At 44.3% G+C, this 15,958-nt stretch overlaps 1 protein-coding gene across 1 annotated transcript in view; it reads right to left on the bottom strand.

The window, feature by feature from the left end:
- LOC139266214 (uncharacterized) overlaps positions 1-15,958 on the bottom strand; it is a 200,672-nt gene that overhangs the window by 169,759 nt on the left and 14,955 nt on the right. The window contains exon 4 of the mRNA XM_070884045.1: positions 3,561-3,962. Within this exon, the coding sequence (XP_070740146.1) occupies positions 3,561-3,962 (402 nt within the window). The remainder of the gene's footprint in view (positions 1-3,560; positions 3,963-15,958) is intronic.

Genomic DNA, 15,958 nt, shown 5'->3' with positions numbered 1-15,958 from the left:
CTACCAAAATTCTCTGGACTCTGGGGAGGTACCAGCGGATTGGAAAGCAGCTAATGTAATGCCTCTGCTTAAAAAAGGGGGCAGACAAAAGATAGGTAACTATAGGCCGGTTAGTTTAACATCTGTAGTGGGGAAAATGCTTGAAGCTATCATTAAGGAAGAAATAGCGGGACATCTAGATAGGAATCGTGCAATCAAGCAGACGCAACATGGATTCATGAAGGGGAAATCATGTTCAACTAATTTACTGGAATTCTTTGAGGATATAACGAGCATAGTGGATAAAGGTGTACCAATGGATGTGGTATATTTAGATTTCCAAAAGGCATTCGATAAGGTGCCACACAAAAGGTTACTGCAGAAGATAAAGGTACGCGGAGTCAGAGGAAATATATTAGCATGGATCGAGAATTGGCTGGCTAACAGAAAGCAGAGAGTCGGGATAAATGGGTCCTTTTCGGGTTGGAAATCGGTGGTTAGTGGTGTGCCACAGGGATCGGTGCTGGGACCACAACTGTTTACAATATACATAGATGACCTGGAAGAGGGGACAGAGTGTAGTGTAACAAAATTTGCAGATGACACAAAGGTTAGTGGGAAAGCGGGTTGTGTAGAGGACACAGAGAGGCTGCATAGAGATTTAGATAGGTTAAGCGAACGGGCTAAGGTTTGGCAGATGGAATACAATGTCGGAAAATGTGAGGTCATCCACCTTGGAAAAAAACACAGTAATAGGGAACATTATTTGAATGGGGAGAAATTATAACATGCTGCGGTACAGAGGGACCTGGGGGTCCTTGTGCATGAATCCCAAAAAGTTAGTTTGCAGGTGCAGCAGGTAATCAGGAAGGCGAATGGAATGTTGGCCTTCATTGCGAGAGGGATGGAGTACAAAAGCAGGGAGGGCCTGCTGCAACTGTACAGGGTCTTGGTGAGGCCGCACCTGGAGTACTGTGTGCAGTTTTGGTCACCTTACTTAAGGAAGGATATACTAGCTTTGGAGGGGGTACAGAGACGATTCACTAGGCTGATTCCGGAGATGAGGAGGTTACCTTATAATGATAGATTGAGTAGACTGGGTATTACTTGTTGGAGTTCAGAAGGATGAGGGGTGATCTTATAGAAACATTTAAAATAATGAAAGGGATAGACAAGACAGAGGCAGAGAGGTTGTTTGCACTGATCGGGCAGACTAGAACTAGGGGGCACAGCCTCAAAATATGGGGGAGCCAATTTAAAACCGAGTTGAGAAGGAATTTCTTCTCCCAGAGGGTCGTGAATCTGTGGAATTCTCTGCCCAAGGAAGCAGTTGAGGCTAGCTCATTGAATGTATTCAAATCACAGATAGATAGATTTTTAACCAATAAGGGAATTAAGGGTTATGGGGAGCGGGCGGGTAAGTGGAGCTGAGTCCACGGCCAGATCAGCCATGATCTTGTTGAATGGCAGAGCAGGCTCGAGGGCTAGATGGCCTACTCCTGTTCCTAATTCTTATGTTCTTATGTATCTGTAATCTCCTCCAGTCCCACAACCCTCTGAAATATCTACACTCCTCTAATTCTGGCCTCTTGTGCATTATCGATTTTAATTGCTCCATCATTGGCGGCCGTGTTTTCAGTTGCCTTGGCCTTAAGGTCTGGAATTCCCTCCCTAAACCTCTCTGCCTCGCTACCTCTCTTTCCACCTTTAAGATTCACCTTAAAACCTACTTCTTTGACCAAGCTTCTGATCATCTGCCCTAATATCTCCTAATATTACAACAGTGGCTGTAAAGCGTTTTGAGACGTCCGGTGATCGTGAAAGGCACTATATAAATCCAAGTGTTTTTTTCTTTTTGTGGCTTGGTGTCAAATTTTGTTTGATAATGCTCCTGTGAAGCATTTTACTAAGGCGCTATATAATGGGCTGGACTCTCCTATGAGTCCCTCAACGCCCGACTGCCCACTCAGAAAAACTGCTAATGTTTGGTAAGTAACGCTGGCGAGAATATCCACTTTTATTTTAAAACTAATTAAAACTAATCGCCCGACGAGAAAATGGGCATTGCACCTTTATTGTCGGCGGTTTTCTCAGCGGTTAAGGGGAAACTAAGTAAAACGGACGGTTCTTACCGGAATGGATGGTAAGTATTTAAAATTTAGTCTGAGACTGCAGTTAGGCCTAGGGAGGGGGGAAAACTTTAAAAAAAAAGTTAATAAAAAAATAAAAACGTAAAAAGCATTCCCAAGACACTTTGACACATAATCGACATTTAAAATTTTTAAAAAAATAAATAAAGAACCTTTAACTTACCTTTCTTTGCAGAGTACTCACCTACCGCCCTGTTGAAGCAGCTTTTACAGGGCGGTTCCCTCAGCGATCTGGATGGGTTTCCGTTGAGGCCAAATTCACGCCCTGGTGATTTTCTCGGAAGTGCACGTCGGCGGTTTGGTTCCGGCGGGCGTTTTCAGATTTGGGCGATACCACTAAAAAACTAAGTGGAAAACTTTCGGCGGACAGAGAAACAGCTGTACCGCTGAGAAAATTGCCGAGAACCCACCGAAAATGAAAGGAAAGTCTAGTCCAATAATACAAGTTGTTGCTTGTTGTTTGGTGTTGTTGTGAACTGAAGGCGTTGTGGCTGAAACTGCCCCTTTCTAAAAGGCCCATGGCTGTCTGAAAGCCGCAGAGTGCACGCGCCGACCCCTTACCCACCGGCAGCGACCCCTTCCCAAAATTGCCCTATGGGAAATTGACCCTTTTGAAAATGGCACCGTGGGAATGACACCGCCGCCGATCGCTGTCCCCGACAGCTTTTACTGTCGGTACCCTGTCTGTGGCCAGGTGGCATGGCTGCCCTTAAAGGGGAGGTGGCAGTGCTGGTGACTCCATCTTCTTTTTTCGGTCGACTGCCAAGTTGGGCTGACAATATGGCCACAATGATTCGGCCAGGCCGCCAACAGGCAGCCTATCACCCCCTCTTGGATTACAGGCCGCTGGCCCAGCCGAAACCTTCCCTGCTGGCCCAATGTTTGCCACTATAGCGTCCTTCCCCTTTAATTGAAGGGGGGAGACTTTGTGACGCGCCAGCGAGATGACGTCATCAGCGCGGCACTGATGCCTTGCAGCATCGGCCACCTTGCCCCGCCCCCACTTCCGCTCCCATGAGGCCACTTGCGCCCCGCTCCAAAAAAAAGCACGATGTGCTGAATTTCTCTGGTTTGGCCACTCCATGTATTGGGGCAGCCGGAACACTTCAAGAATGGTAGGTGCGACTTGTTTCGGGCAGTGGGCAATTTCGGCCCCATCATCTATTTGTAATATAAAATGTTAAATGGCACTATTTAAAGAAGAGCTGAAGAATTCTTCTATTTTCTTGACCAACATTTAACCAACATCACGCAACACAAACTGACTGTGCATTTATTGCTTTCCGTGCCATCTTGCGCTGCGGAAGTTGCCTACAGAATTTGCCTATAGTCATTACAATTCAAAGGTAATTCGTTCAACGTGAAGCATTTTCGAACAGCCAGAGGATATGATAAGGCATTATACTTTCTCTGAAGGTGGTCTTTTGTTACCTGCTCTTCCCCTGCTCTAGTACACTTTGTTGGTTTGTTCTGGATGTTGCTGTTTTCTCCAACTGTATCATATATGTATTCTCCTTGCCAAGTAGCGTCTTTTCCAACTGTACTATATATGTGTTCTTGCGAAGAAGTGTCTTCACCAACTGTACCATATATGTGTTCTTGCGAAGAAGTGTCTTCTCCAACTGTACCATATATGTGTTCATCTTGCCAAGTAGCATCTTCTTCAACTGTACCATATATGTGGTCTTCTTGTGAAGAAGTGTCTGCTCCAACTGTATTATATACGTATTCTCCTTGCCAAGTGCTGTCTTCTCCAACTGTACCATATATGTGTTCTCCTGGCCAAGTAGCGTCTTCTCCAATTGTATCATATATGGGTTCAGCAGGAATCAACTTCAAGAACAAAAGCAAAACAACTATTTTAATATCTGAAATTATTAATTTCCCCCAATGCAGTTGCTTTCAAAGTGGGATCAAGGTAAATACTCTTACTTATACTGTCCTCAACTGATGTCCCCACATTTCAGCAGGTCACAGGATAACGATCAAGAGTGGAAACTCTGGTTGATTTAACACCTTTCTAGCCCTGGTGCTGAGGCCATTGTGCCACCACCATTGCTTAGAGTGGGATTACCTCAACCAGTACATACCAGAGCTTGAACCAGAATCTGAACTACCTAAATTGAAAAGCATCTGTATGAAAACACACAAGCACACACACAGATGGTCTACAGTTAAGTACTTACTATCCGTAATACCTACCATTGAAGTTAATGTCTCCTTGACAAAGTTAAAGATTGTTAGTGATAGACATAGAATCATAGAATAATTCTGCCCTTTGCGCATGTGCCGGCTCTTTGGTAGAACTATCCAATTAGTCCCACACCCCTGCTCTTTCCCTATAGCACTTTACATTTTCTTCCTTCAAGTATTTATCCAATTCCCTTTTGAAAATTAATATTGAATCTGATTCCCCCATCCTTTCAGGCAGTGCATTCCAGATCATAACTCACTGCGTAAAAGAAAAATGATTCCAATGTGGCCTATGGTTTTTATGCCAATCACCTTAAACCTGTGTCTATTGGTTACTGCCCCTCTGTCACTGGAAACAGTTTCTCCTTATCACCTTTCTCAAATCTCATTTTAACCCTTCCTGCTCTAAGGAGAGCAACCCCAGCTTCTCTGGTCTCGCCGTATAACTGAAGTCCCTCATCCCTGGTGTCATTCTAGTAAATCTCCTCTGCACCCTCTCTAAGGCCATGACATTCTTCCTAAAGTGTGGTGCCAGAGATTGAATGCAATACTCCAGCTGAGGCCTAACCAGTGTTGTGTAAAGGTTTAGCATAACTTCCTTATTTTTGTATACCTCTATTTATAAAGCCAAGGATCCCACATGCCTTCTCAACTTGTCCTGCCACGATCAAAGGTTTGTGTACATATCTTGACATACCTGGTCTCTCTTTCCTGTACCACCAGTCTGACTATGACCTCCTGAAGTCTCTTTACCTCACTGTTTAGTACATTTCTGAGTTTTGTGTCATCTGCAAACTTTGAAATCATGTCCTGTATACTCAAGTCCAGGGCTCTAGTACATATAAAAAAATAACAGTGGTCCCAATATCGATCCACTGTATATTTTCCCTCCAGTCTGAGAAACAACCATTCACCACTACTCTTTACTTTCTGCCCCTTAGCCAATTTTATATACATGCTGACATTGTTCTTTTAATCCCATGGGCGTTAAGTTTTTTAACAAGTCTATTATGTGGTACATTATCCAGCACCTTTTGAAAGTCCATATTCACAACATCAACCACACTACCCTCATCAACCCTTTCTGTTGCTTCATCAAAGAACTCGATCAAGTTAGTCAAACATGATTTGCCATTAAAATATCTGTGCTGACTTTCATTTATTGGCCCATACTTTTCCAAATACCAGTTAATTCTGTCCTAGATTATTTTCTCTAACTTTTCCACCACCACTGACGTTGGACTGATGGGTCTGTAGTTGCTGACTTTTCAGCACAGACATTGAAAAGACTCCGACTTGGTAAGGTAACATTTTAAAAAGTGGTCCTTAGCGCTGTCCTTTCAAAAAATCCTTATTGGCGAAAAACGGACAGAAATGGCATTATGGGTGGGCTTGACCCTGAGTGACATCAGAAAAACGGTACTAAATAAAAACGGCCATTATCTGTTAAGGACAGTGTTATATCCTTGGTGAAACTTGCAAAATTAAGTTAGCTCCAAAAAACACTGTTAGCTCAAAAAAAATGGAGCTAAATGGTGGCAAATTTTGAGCCCAACGTGTGCAAAATAAAGATTTCAATGTTTGACAACAAATTAGCAGAAATTTTACATAAACATTAGCCATAACACCCAAGTACCTATTCTTGTGTGTTGGTAGTTGCTATGATTGCTATAGGATGAGGGTGAGTGTGAGGGATGGCTACTGAGATGAAGATGTGATAATGTAGATGGAGAGAGAGGGATGGGTGGAAGTGCAAGGTAAGTTGGTGTGAATAAAGATGTGCAGGAGTAGAGTAGTGAAGGCAGTGTGATGGGGATATAATATGTGGCACAGCAGGATGAGGTTGAGTGTGGCTTTGCAGTAACTTTTCATGATCTACTGAGATCATTGAAAGGTATGTGCCATTGCAGCCAGGCCCTCCTGATGCCTGCTTATACCCTCCTGTGCAATGTGCAAACCAGGCTGCGTTGGTGTCCTGGGGAGGTCTCTTCAGCCCATTGGAAGGGAAGACAACCATCCTGCCTTTTGTAACTTTCTCCATAAGCACCTGGAGGGAGTCATGGGAGAGCCTGGGTGCAACCGTGCACCTCTGTGCAGTGCTTGTCAGTGCTTGCAGCCCCTCAATGTTCTGCAGCACTGAAATGGGCCGCAAGGCTGGCGGACATCTGCTCCCGGGTTACTGTTTAAAGGGGAGGCCTGCAGCGTCACAGGCCTCCAAGTTTGTTGTTCGGCTGACTCTTGGGGTCGCCCGACCATGGTGGCCCTAATGTGGACCGGGCCACTATCGTGCAGCCTGGCACTCTGATTTGGGTGCTGCGCCACTGGCCTGGTCTCACATGTCCCAGGTGGCCCAGGGGCTGCCACCAAAGGGCCATGCAGAGTGTGCAGTGCACCTCCTCGTGAATGGAATGGGAGGGGCATTGTGGTGCATCTGCGATACACGGACCATCCACATAGCGCTGGACTCAGCTCTACGCTACTACCCCGGGAGCACTCGTCAACGGAAGTGGAGCATTGGAGGCAGCGCCCCACTTCCTTTGAGAGGCGTAAGGCCCAATTCCGCATTGGGGGTGGGACTTCCAGCCCGGGCGATGAAAGGTTACCGCCCCCAATCGGGGCAAGGGGCAATTCCACCCACTTAGTATCTCTACATTTTCTCATAAATCATCACATACCCTAGTATTGTAATGGATATTTTCTACATCCTCTCCATGGATTTAATATCCTTCTAAAGTTGGGCTTCCGAAACTATACACAATATTCATACTATGAGTTAATCGATTTTTATTGGTTGAGCATTACCTTTTTATTATTGCACCTAATTAAACTATTTATAAAAATTAAACTTCTGTATGTTTTTTTTCAAGTTTATCTCTCTGAAATAATTTGTACATCTAAAACCCCAAGTCTCTCTGCTCCTTTACTCCTTTTTAAAGTGCCTATTTACCTTTCATTATTCTTACTACCCAAAATATATCTCTATTAAATTTAATTTGACATCTACCGCAGCACATTTGAAAAGCAGTGACAGGATCGGTCCAAGTCAGCATGGATTTATGAAAGGGAAATCATGCTTGACAAATCGTCTAGAATTTTCTGAGGATGCAACTAGTAGAGTGGACAAGGGAGAAACAGTGGATATGGTGTATTTGGACTTTCAAAAGGCTTTTGACAAGGTTCCACAAAAGAGATTAGTGTGCAAAATTAAAGCACAGTGTATTGTGGGTAATGTCTTGATGTGGATAGAAAACTGGTTGGCAGACAGGAAGCAAAGAGTGGGAATAAACGGGTCCTTTTCAGAATGGCAAGCAGTGACTAGAGGGGTACTGCAAGGTTCAGTGCTGGGACCACAGCTATTTAAAATATACATTAATGATTTAGACAAAAGAATTGAGTGTAATATCTCCAAGTTTGCAGATGACACTAAGCTGGGTGGCAGTGTGAGCTGTGAGGAGGATGCTAAGAGGCTGCAGGTGACTTGGACAGGTTAGGTGAGTGAGCAAATGCATGGCAGATGCAGTATAATATAGTTACATGTGACTTTGGTGGCAAAAACAGGAAGGCAGAATATTATCTGAATGGTGACAGATAAGAAAAGGGGAGGTGCAACGAGACCTGGGTGTCATGGTACATCAGTCATTGAAAGTTGGCATGCAGGTACAACAAGCGGTGAAGAAGGCAAATGGCGTGTTGGCTTTCATAGCGAGAAGATTTGAGTATAGGAGCAGGGAGGTCTTACTGCAATTGTACAGGGCCTTGATGAGGCCACATTTTGAATATTGTGTTCAGTTTTGGTTTCCTAATCTGAGGAGAAACATTCTTGCTATTGAGGGAGTGCAGCAAAGGTTCACCAGACTGATTCCTGGGATGGCAGGACTGACATATGAAGAAAGACTGGATTGACTCGGCTTATATTCACTGGAATTTAGAAGAATGAGAGGGGATCTCATAGAAACATATAAAATTCTGATGAGATTGGACAGGTTAGACGCAGGAAGAATGTTCCCGATGTTGGTGAAGTCCAGAACCAGGGGTCACAGTCTAAGGACTGAGCCATTTAGGACCAAGATGAGGAGAAACCTCTTCACTCAGAGAATTGTGAACTTGTGAAATTCTCTACCACAGAAAGTTGTTTAGGCCAGATCGTTAGATATATTCAAAAGGGAGTTGGATGTGGCCCTTACGGCTAAAGGGATCAAGGGGTATGGCGAGAAAGCAGAATGGGATACTGAAGTTGCATGATCAGCCATGATCATATTGAATGGTGGTGCAGGCTCGAAGGGCCGAATAGCCTCCTCCTGCACCTATTTTCTATGTTTTATGTTTCCACCTGCCCAATTACTAACCTGCCTATGTCCTCTTGAACTTAAGTTACATTCCTCTTCTGATAGAACCAAACTCCCTACTTTTGTTCACAAAGAACCAAACTGTGTTCCTCTAACTCATACCTCGTGCATCCCCGACTTCCTTCACCCCACCATTGGTGGCCGTAAGCGCTAGAATTCCCTCCCTAAATATCTCTGCCTCTCTACCTCTCTTTCCACCTTTAAGACGCTCCTTGAAACCTACCTCTTTGACCAAGCCTTTGGTCACCTGTCCTGTTTCCTTCTTTGTCTCGGTGTCAATTTATGTATCTGATTGCTCTCATGTGAAGCACCTTGGGATGTGTAATTATGTTAAAGGCACTAATAAATGCAAATTTTTCTTATTTTGTGTTGTCTGCAAAGTTTGTTAGTGTTCTGTATACTTATATCCATATACTGAGAAGAGCTATCCTGAGAATAGAATTATAATCAGAACAGAGCAGTTTTCTCTCTCATGATTTCAGTAACAATCAATTCCACAAGGCCAATATGGGAGTTGCCTTGGAAACAAAGTGAGATTATACGCTGCTGCTCTATGTGATATTTACATTTTTAAAACAAGAGCAGTAAAATTTTAAGGACCTTTCACTGGAATATTACAAAAGGCCCAGGAGTCGGGAGGCGCGGGAGTTCGAGCGTCGAGAAGGAGGCAGAGCGGGAAGATCGAGGCGGCCTACAAAAGGCCCAGGAGTCGGGAAGCTCGGGAGGCTCGGGAGTTCGAGCGTCGAGGAGGCGGAGCGGGAAGATCGAGGCGGCTTACAAAAGGTCCAGGAGTCGGGAGACTCGGGAGTTCGAGCATCGAGAAGGAGGCAGAGCGGGAAGATCGAGGCGGCCTACAAAAGGCCCAGGAGTCGGGAGGTTCGGGAGTTCGAGCGTCGAGGAGGAGGCGGAGCGGGGAGATCGAGGCAGCCTACAAAAGGCCCAGGAGTCGGGAGGTTCGGGAGTTCGAGCGTCGCAGAGGAGGCAAAGCGGGGAGATCGAGGTGGCCTACAAAAGGCCCAGGAGTCGGGAGACTCGGGAGTTCGAGCGTCGAGGAGGAGGCAGAGCGGGAAGATCGAGGCGGCCTACAAAAGGCCCAGGAGTCGGGAAGCTCGGGAGGCTCGGGAGTTCGAGCATCGAGAAGGAGGCAGAGCGGGAAGATCGAGGCGGCCTACAAAAGGCCCAGGAGTCGGGAGGCTCGGGAGTTCGAGCGTCGAGGAGGAGGCGGAGCGGGAAGATCGAGGCGGCCTACAAAAGGCCCAGGAGTCGGGAGGCTCAGGAGTTCGAGCGTCGAGGAGGAGGCGGAGCGGGGAGATCGAGGCAGCCTACAAAAGGCCAGCTGGTGCAGCTGCAGTAGGGAGGCAAAAAGAAGTAGAAAGAAATCGAAAGGTGACGTCACAGCCAAGGGGGTAAGTGATTGGCTGGTGATTAGTGAGTAGTTTTTCTTTGTCTTTTCTATATCAGTAAGTGACATTTAGCATTGTTGTTGCCAATTTAAGTAAATCTAAGGGTTAAGACATGGCAGGACAGCTCGGATACGTGTTATTCTCCTCCTGTACTATGTGGGAAGTCAACGACGCTTCCGGTGTCCCTGGACGACTACGTGTGCAGGAAGTGTATCCGCCTCCAGCTCCTGACGGACCGCATTGCGGCACTGGAGCTGCGGGTGGATTCACTCTGGAGCATGCACGATGCTGAGAATGACGTGAATAGCACGTTTAGCGAGTTGGTCTCACCGCAGGTAAAGGGTACACAGCCAGATAGTAAATGGGTGACCAACAGGAAGAGGGGACCCTGTGGTCATCCCCCTGCAAAACAGATACACCACTTTGGGTACTGTTGAGGGGGATAACTCATCAGGGGAGGGCAGCAGCAGCCAAGTTCCTGGCACCGTGGGTGCCTCTGCTGCACAGGAGGGCAGCAAAAAGAGTGAGAGAGCTATAGTGATAAGGGATTCGATTGTAAGGGGAATAGATAGACATTTCTGCGGTCGCAACAGAGACTCCAGGATGGTATGTTGCGTCCCTGGTGCAAGGGTCAAGGATGTCTCGGAGCAGGTGCAGGACATTCTGAAAAGGGAGGGTGTACAGCCAGTTGTCATGGTGCACATTGGTACCAACGATATAGGTAAAAAACCGGATGAGGTTCTATGGGACGAATTTAGGGAGATAGGAGCTAAATTAAAAAGTAGGACCTCAAAAGTAGTAATCTCAGGATTGCTACCAGTGCCACGTGCTAGTCAGAGTAGGAATCGCAGGATAGCTCAGATGAATACGTTGCTTGAGGCGTGGTGCAAAAGGGAGAGATTCATATTCCTGGGGCATTGGAACCGGTTCTGGGGTAGGTGGGACCAGTACAAACCAGATGGTCTGCACCTGGGCAGGACCGGAACCAATGTCCTAGGGGGAGTGTTTGCTAGTGCTGTTGGGGAGGAGTTAAACTAACATGGCACGGGGATGGGAACCTATGCAGGGAGAGAGACAGAGGGACATAAAATGGAGGCAGAAGCAAAATATAGAAAGGAGAATAGTAAAAGTGGAGGGCAGAGAAATCTAAGGCAAAAAACAAAAAGGACCGCATTACAGCAAAATTCTAAAGGGGCAAAGTGTGTTAAAAAGACAAGTCTGCAGGCTCTGTGCCTCAATGCGAGGAGTATTCAGAATAAGGTGGACGAATTATCTGCGCAGACAGCAGTTAATGGATATGATGTAATTGGCATCACGGAGACATGGCTCCAGGGTGACCAAGGCTGGGAACTCAACATCCAGGGATATTCAACATTTAGGAAGGATAGACAGAGAGGAAAAGGAGGCAGGGTGGTGTTGCTGGTTAAAGAGGAAATTAATGCAATAGTAAGGAGGGACATTAGCCTGGATCATGTGGAATCGATATGGGTGGAGCTGTGGAATACCAAAGGGCAGAAAACGCTAGTGGGAGTTGTGTACAGACCACCAAACAGTAGTAGTGAGGTTGGGGACAGCATCAAACAAGAAATAAAAGATGTGTGCAATAAAGGTACAGCAGTAATCATGAGCGACTTTAATCTACATATTGATTGGGCTAACCAAACTGGTAGCAATGCGGTGGAGGAGGATTTCCTGGAGTGTATTAGGGATGGTTTTGTCGACCAATATGTCGAGGAACCAACTAGAGAGTTGCCGATCCTAGACTGGGTGATATGTAATGAGAAGGGACTAATTAGTAATCTTATTGTGCGAGGTCCCTCGGGGAAGAGTGAACATAATATGATAGAATTCTTTATTAAGATGGAGAGTGACACAGTTAATTTGGAAACTAGGGTCCTGAACTTAAGGAAAGGTAACTTTGACGGTATGAGGTGTGAATTGGCTAGAATAGACTGGCAAATGATACTTAAAGGGTTGACGGTGGATAAGCAATGGCAAACATTTAAAGATCACATGGATGAACTTCAGTAATTGTACATCCCTGTCTAGAGTAAAAATAAAACGGGGAAGTTGGCTCAACCGTGGCTAACAAGAGAAATTAAGGATAGTGTTAAAACCAAGTATATAAATTGGCTAGAAAAAGTAACAAACCTGAGGACTGGGAGAAATTTAGAATTCAACAGAGGAGGACTAAGGGTTTAATTAAGAGGGGGAAAATAGAGTACGAGAGGAAGCTTGCAGGGAACATAAAAACTGACTGCAAAAGCTTCTATAAATATGTGAAGAGAAAGAGATTAGTGAAGACAAATGTAGCTCCCTTGCAATTGGATTCAGGTGAATTTATAATGGGGAACAAAGAAATGGCAGACCAAGTGAACAAATACTTCGATTCTGTCTTCATGAAGGAAGACACAAATAACCTTTCGAATGTACTAGGGGATAGTGGGTCTCGTGAGAATGAGGAACTGAAGGATATCCTTATTAGGCGGGAAATTGTGTTAGGGAAATTGATGGGATTGAAGGCTGATAAATCCCCGGGGCCTGATAGTCTGCATCCCAGAGTACTTAAGGAAGTGGCCCTAGAAATAGTGGATGTATTGGTGATCATTTTCCAACAGTCTATCGACTCTGGATCAGTTCCTATGGACTGGAGGGTAGCTAATGTAACACCACTTTTTAAAAAAGGAAGGAGAGAGAAAACAGGTAATTATAGACTGGTTAGCCTGACATCAGTAGTGGGGAAAATGTTGGAATCAATCATTAAGGATCAAATAGCAGTGCAGTTGGAAAGCAGAGACAGGATCGGTCCAAGTCAGCATAGATTTATGACAGGGAAATCATGCTTGACGAATCTTCTGGATTTTTTTGAGGATGTAACTTGCAGAGTGGACAAGGGAGAACCAGTGGATGTGACGTATTTGGACTTTCAAAAGGCTTTTGACAAGGTCCCGCACAAGAGATTGGTGTGCAAAGTCAAAGCGCATGGTATTGGAAGTAATGTATTGATGTGGATAGAGAACTGGTTGGCAGACAGGAAGCAGAGAGTCAGGATAAACGGGTCCTTTTCAGAATGGCAGGCAGTGACTAGTGGAGTGCCACAGGTCTCAGTGCTGGGACCCCAGCTCTTTACAATATACATTAACAATTTGGATGAAGGAATTGAGTGTAATATCTCCAAGTTTGCAGATGACACTAAACTGGGTGGCGGTGTGAGCTGTAAGGGGGACGCTAAGAGGTTGCAGGATGACTTGGACAGGTTAGGTGAGTGGGCAAATGCATGGCAGATGCAATATAATGTGAATAAATGTGAGGTTATCCATTTTGGGGGCAAAAACACAAAGGCAGAATATTATCTGAATGGGGGCAGATTAGGAAAAGGGGAGATCCAACGAGACCTGGGTATCATGGTTCATCAGTCATTGAAGGTTGGCATGCAGGTACAACAGGCAGTGAAGAAGGCAAATGGTATGTTGGACTTCATAGCTAGGGGATTTGAGTATAGGAGCAGGGAGGTCTTACTGCAGTTGTACAGGGCCTTAGTGAGGCCTCACCCGGAATATTGTGTTCAGTTTTGGTCTCCTAATCTGAGGAAGGACATTCTTGCTATTGAGGGAGTTGCAGCGAAGGTTCACCAGACTAATTCTAGGGATGGCTGGACTGTCATATGAGAAGAGACTGGATCAACTGGGCCTTTATTCACTGGAGTTTAGAAGGATGAGAGGGGATCTCATAGAAACGTATAAGATTCTGACGGGACTGGACAGGTTAGATGCTGGAAGAATGTTCCTGATGTTGGGGAAGTCCAGAACCAGGGGACATAGTCTTAGGATAAAGGGTAGGCCATTTAGGACTGAGATGAGGAGAAACTTCTTCACTCAGAGAGTTGTTAACCTGTGGAATTCCCTGCCGCAGAGAGTTGTTGATGCCAGTTCATTCATTGGATATATTCAAGAAGGAGTTAGATATCGCCCTTATGGCTAAGGGGATCAAGGGGTATGGAGAGAAAGCAGGAAAGGGGTACTGAGGGAATAATCAGCCATGATCATATTGAATGGCGGTGCCGGCTCGAAGGGCTGAATGGCCTACTCCTGCACCTATTTTTTATGTTTCTATGTTTCTATTAGATATTTGTGGATGTTGCACGATGTTGTACATGGTTAATCTAGTTTGGCACCATGACTGTAAGGCTGGGTATTAACCTGGCCTGTGTTTTTAAGGTCACTGCTCCAAATAGATAAGTCAAAGCTAAATTATCAACTTATCAATGGATCAACCAGAGGCCAATTGTAAGTTTCAGGTTTGAGTGTGAGAGATGCAAGATATTTTAATATATATATGAGCCAATCTCCTGTGGCATTCCTTTTCGTGAGTTGTAAATGGAGGTTTTATGCTGGTAGGGTGTGACGTCAGGTCCACTGATTTACTGGGACTGAATAAGTCAGATTTCCATGGTTTGACAGAAGTGTGGGAGGGAGGGTGTAGCCAGCAATGGGTGAGGACATAGACTTAATAACAACAGATTGGGGTATCTGGTCTGACTACTGGTTGGTAAATTTCTAAGAGATCTCTGAAAACATTGGCCTGGAATTTCTGCTAGGTTGCATTGTCTTTATCAGCGCAATCCGCCCAAAATTGGCCAAACCAGCGCAAAGGAGCACAGTATTCTAAGTGCAAATTACATCCAACGCAACTCATATTTCCTCTCATGTGATCTCTTGCGCTGGTTTAAGAACATCATCCTTGAAGTCGGCCCTGCCCACAAACTGGCCTGGCCTCATTTTCAGTTATTTAAAGTCGGGTTACTCACAGGCAGTGAACCAGAAACTAAAATACTTAAAATATTAATTTTTGTGATAAACCCATTTTCAACAGTATTAATTAAACTGCACCAAGTTACTACTCTTAAATATATCAAGGAATATTTTTTTAAATTACATTCTGAAACATTGCCTGATGGTGCTGATTCATGGCAGATTTTGTGTTCAGTATACAAATGAGTTTGAGTTGAAACTTAAGGGATAAAAACACTTCTCAAAACTAGCATAATTTTGAGAACAATTTCTGCCTGGATCACCTATTGCCCCCAAAGCAGAAACTCTGCCCTATTGAATTAAATGTATTGTAATTGTTTTCAGTATGTGGCTGTCTCCAAGTCTGCTTGTCTTCCTATTTCTCGCTTTGTCTCACAGCTACCACTAATTAAAATATTTACATTCTCTTTAACAAAGTACAGGTAATGCTCATCAGAGCCTTTCATTTCATGTGGGATGCTTTCAAAATTCAACTCATTTGTTTTATATTTTCAGAAAAGAACAAATAACTCAAATTAAGTTGAGAAAATAAATATCTTCCTCTCCTTCTCTGTGTGTGTATAGGTGTATGTGGCCTCCCTCTCAGCTTGACATGCTTTCTTAAATAAAAAATGATTAACTTTTATTTAAAAGTTTAGTTGAAAACCTGCTCTAATTACTTGGCCAATTTCTATTCAAATCATTTTCAAAAATACACAAATTGAAATAACGTGATACCGAAAGACATAATGTAACTTTCTACTGAAAAAATTAAATAGAGTACTACAATTCAAAGGTAAATAAAAGATCAAATAGGCATGTCATTTGTGCAATATCTGTCTGTTTGTCTCCTTCCCCTCACATATAGACACAATTTCTGTTTCAAAAAAATCAATATACACCTTATTTGCATAAAGCTTTTAAAATTCATCTATTAGCTTCAAGTAATTATGAAAAACAGCAAAGTAGTCACTGGTATATTCTGTAAAGGTAGATTGGTGCAGTTGGGCTGACTTAATGTAACTGATGGATCCTCGGAACTTGTGCACACTGCATGTGCTCAGACTGCAAGTTCTGCCTTCAGCTAACGGAGATAT

The sequence above is a fragment of the Pristiophorus japonicus genome, chromosome 6 (genome assembly GCF_044704955.1).
Source record: "Pristiophorus japonicus isolate sPriJap1 chromosome 6, sPriJap1.hap1, whole genome shotgun sequence".
In the NCBI taxonomy this organism is placed as follows: Eukaryota; Metazoa; Chordata; class Chondrichthyes; family Pristiophoridae; genus Pristiophorus; species Pristiophorus japonicus.
The sequence above is the reverse complement of the archived record's forward strand: the minus strand, read 5'-3'. Positions and strand labels throughout refer to the sequence as shown.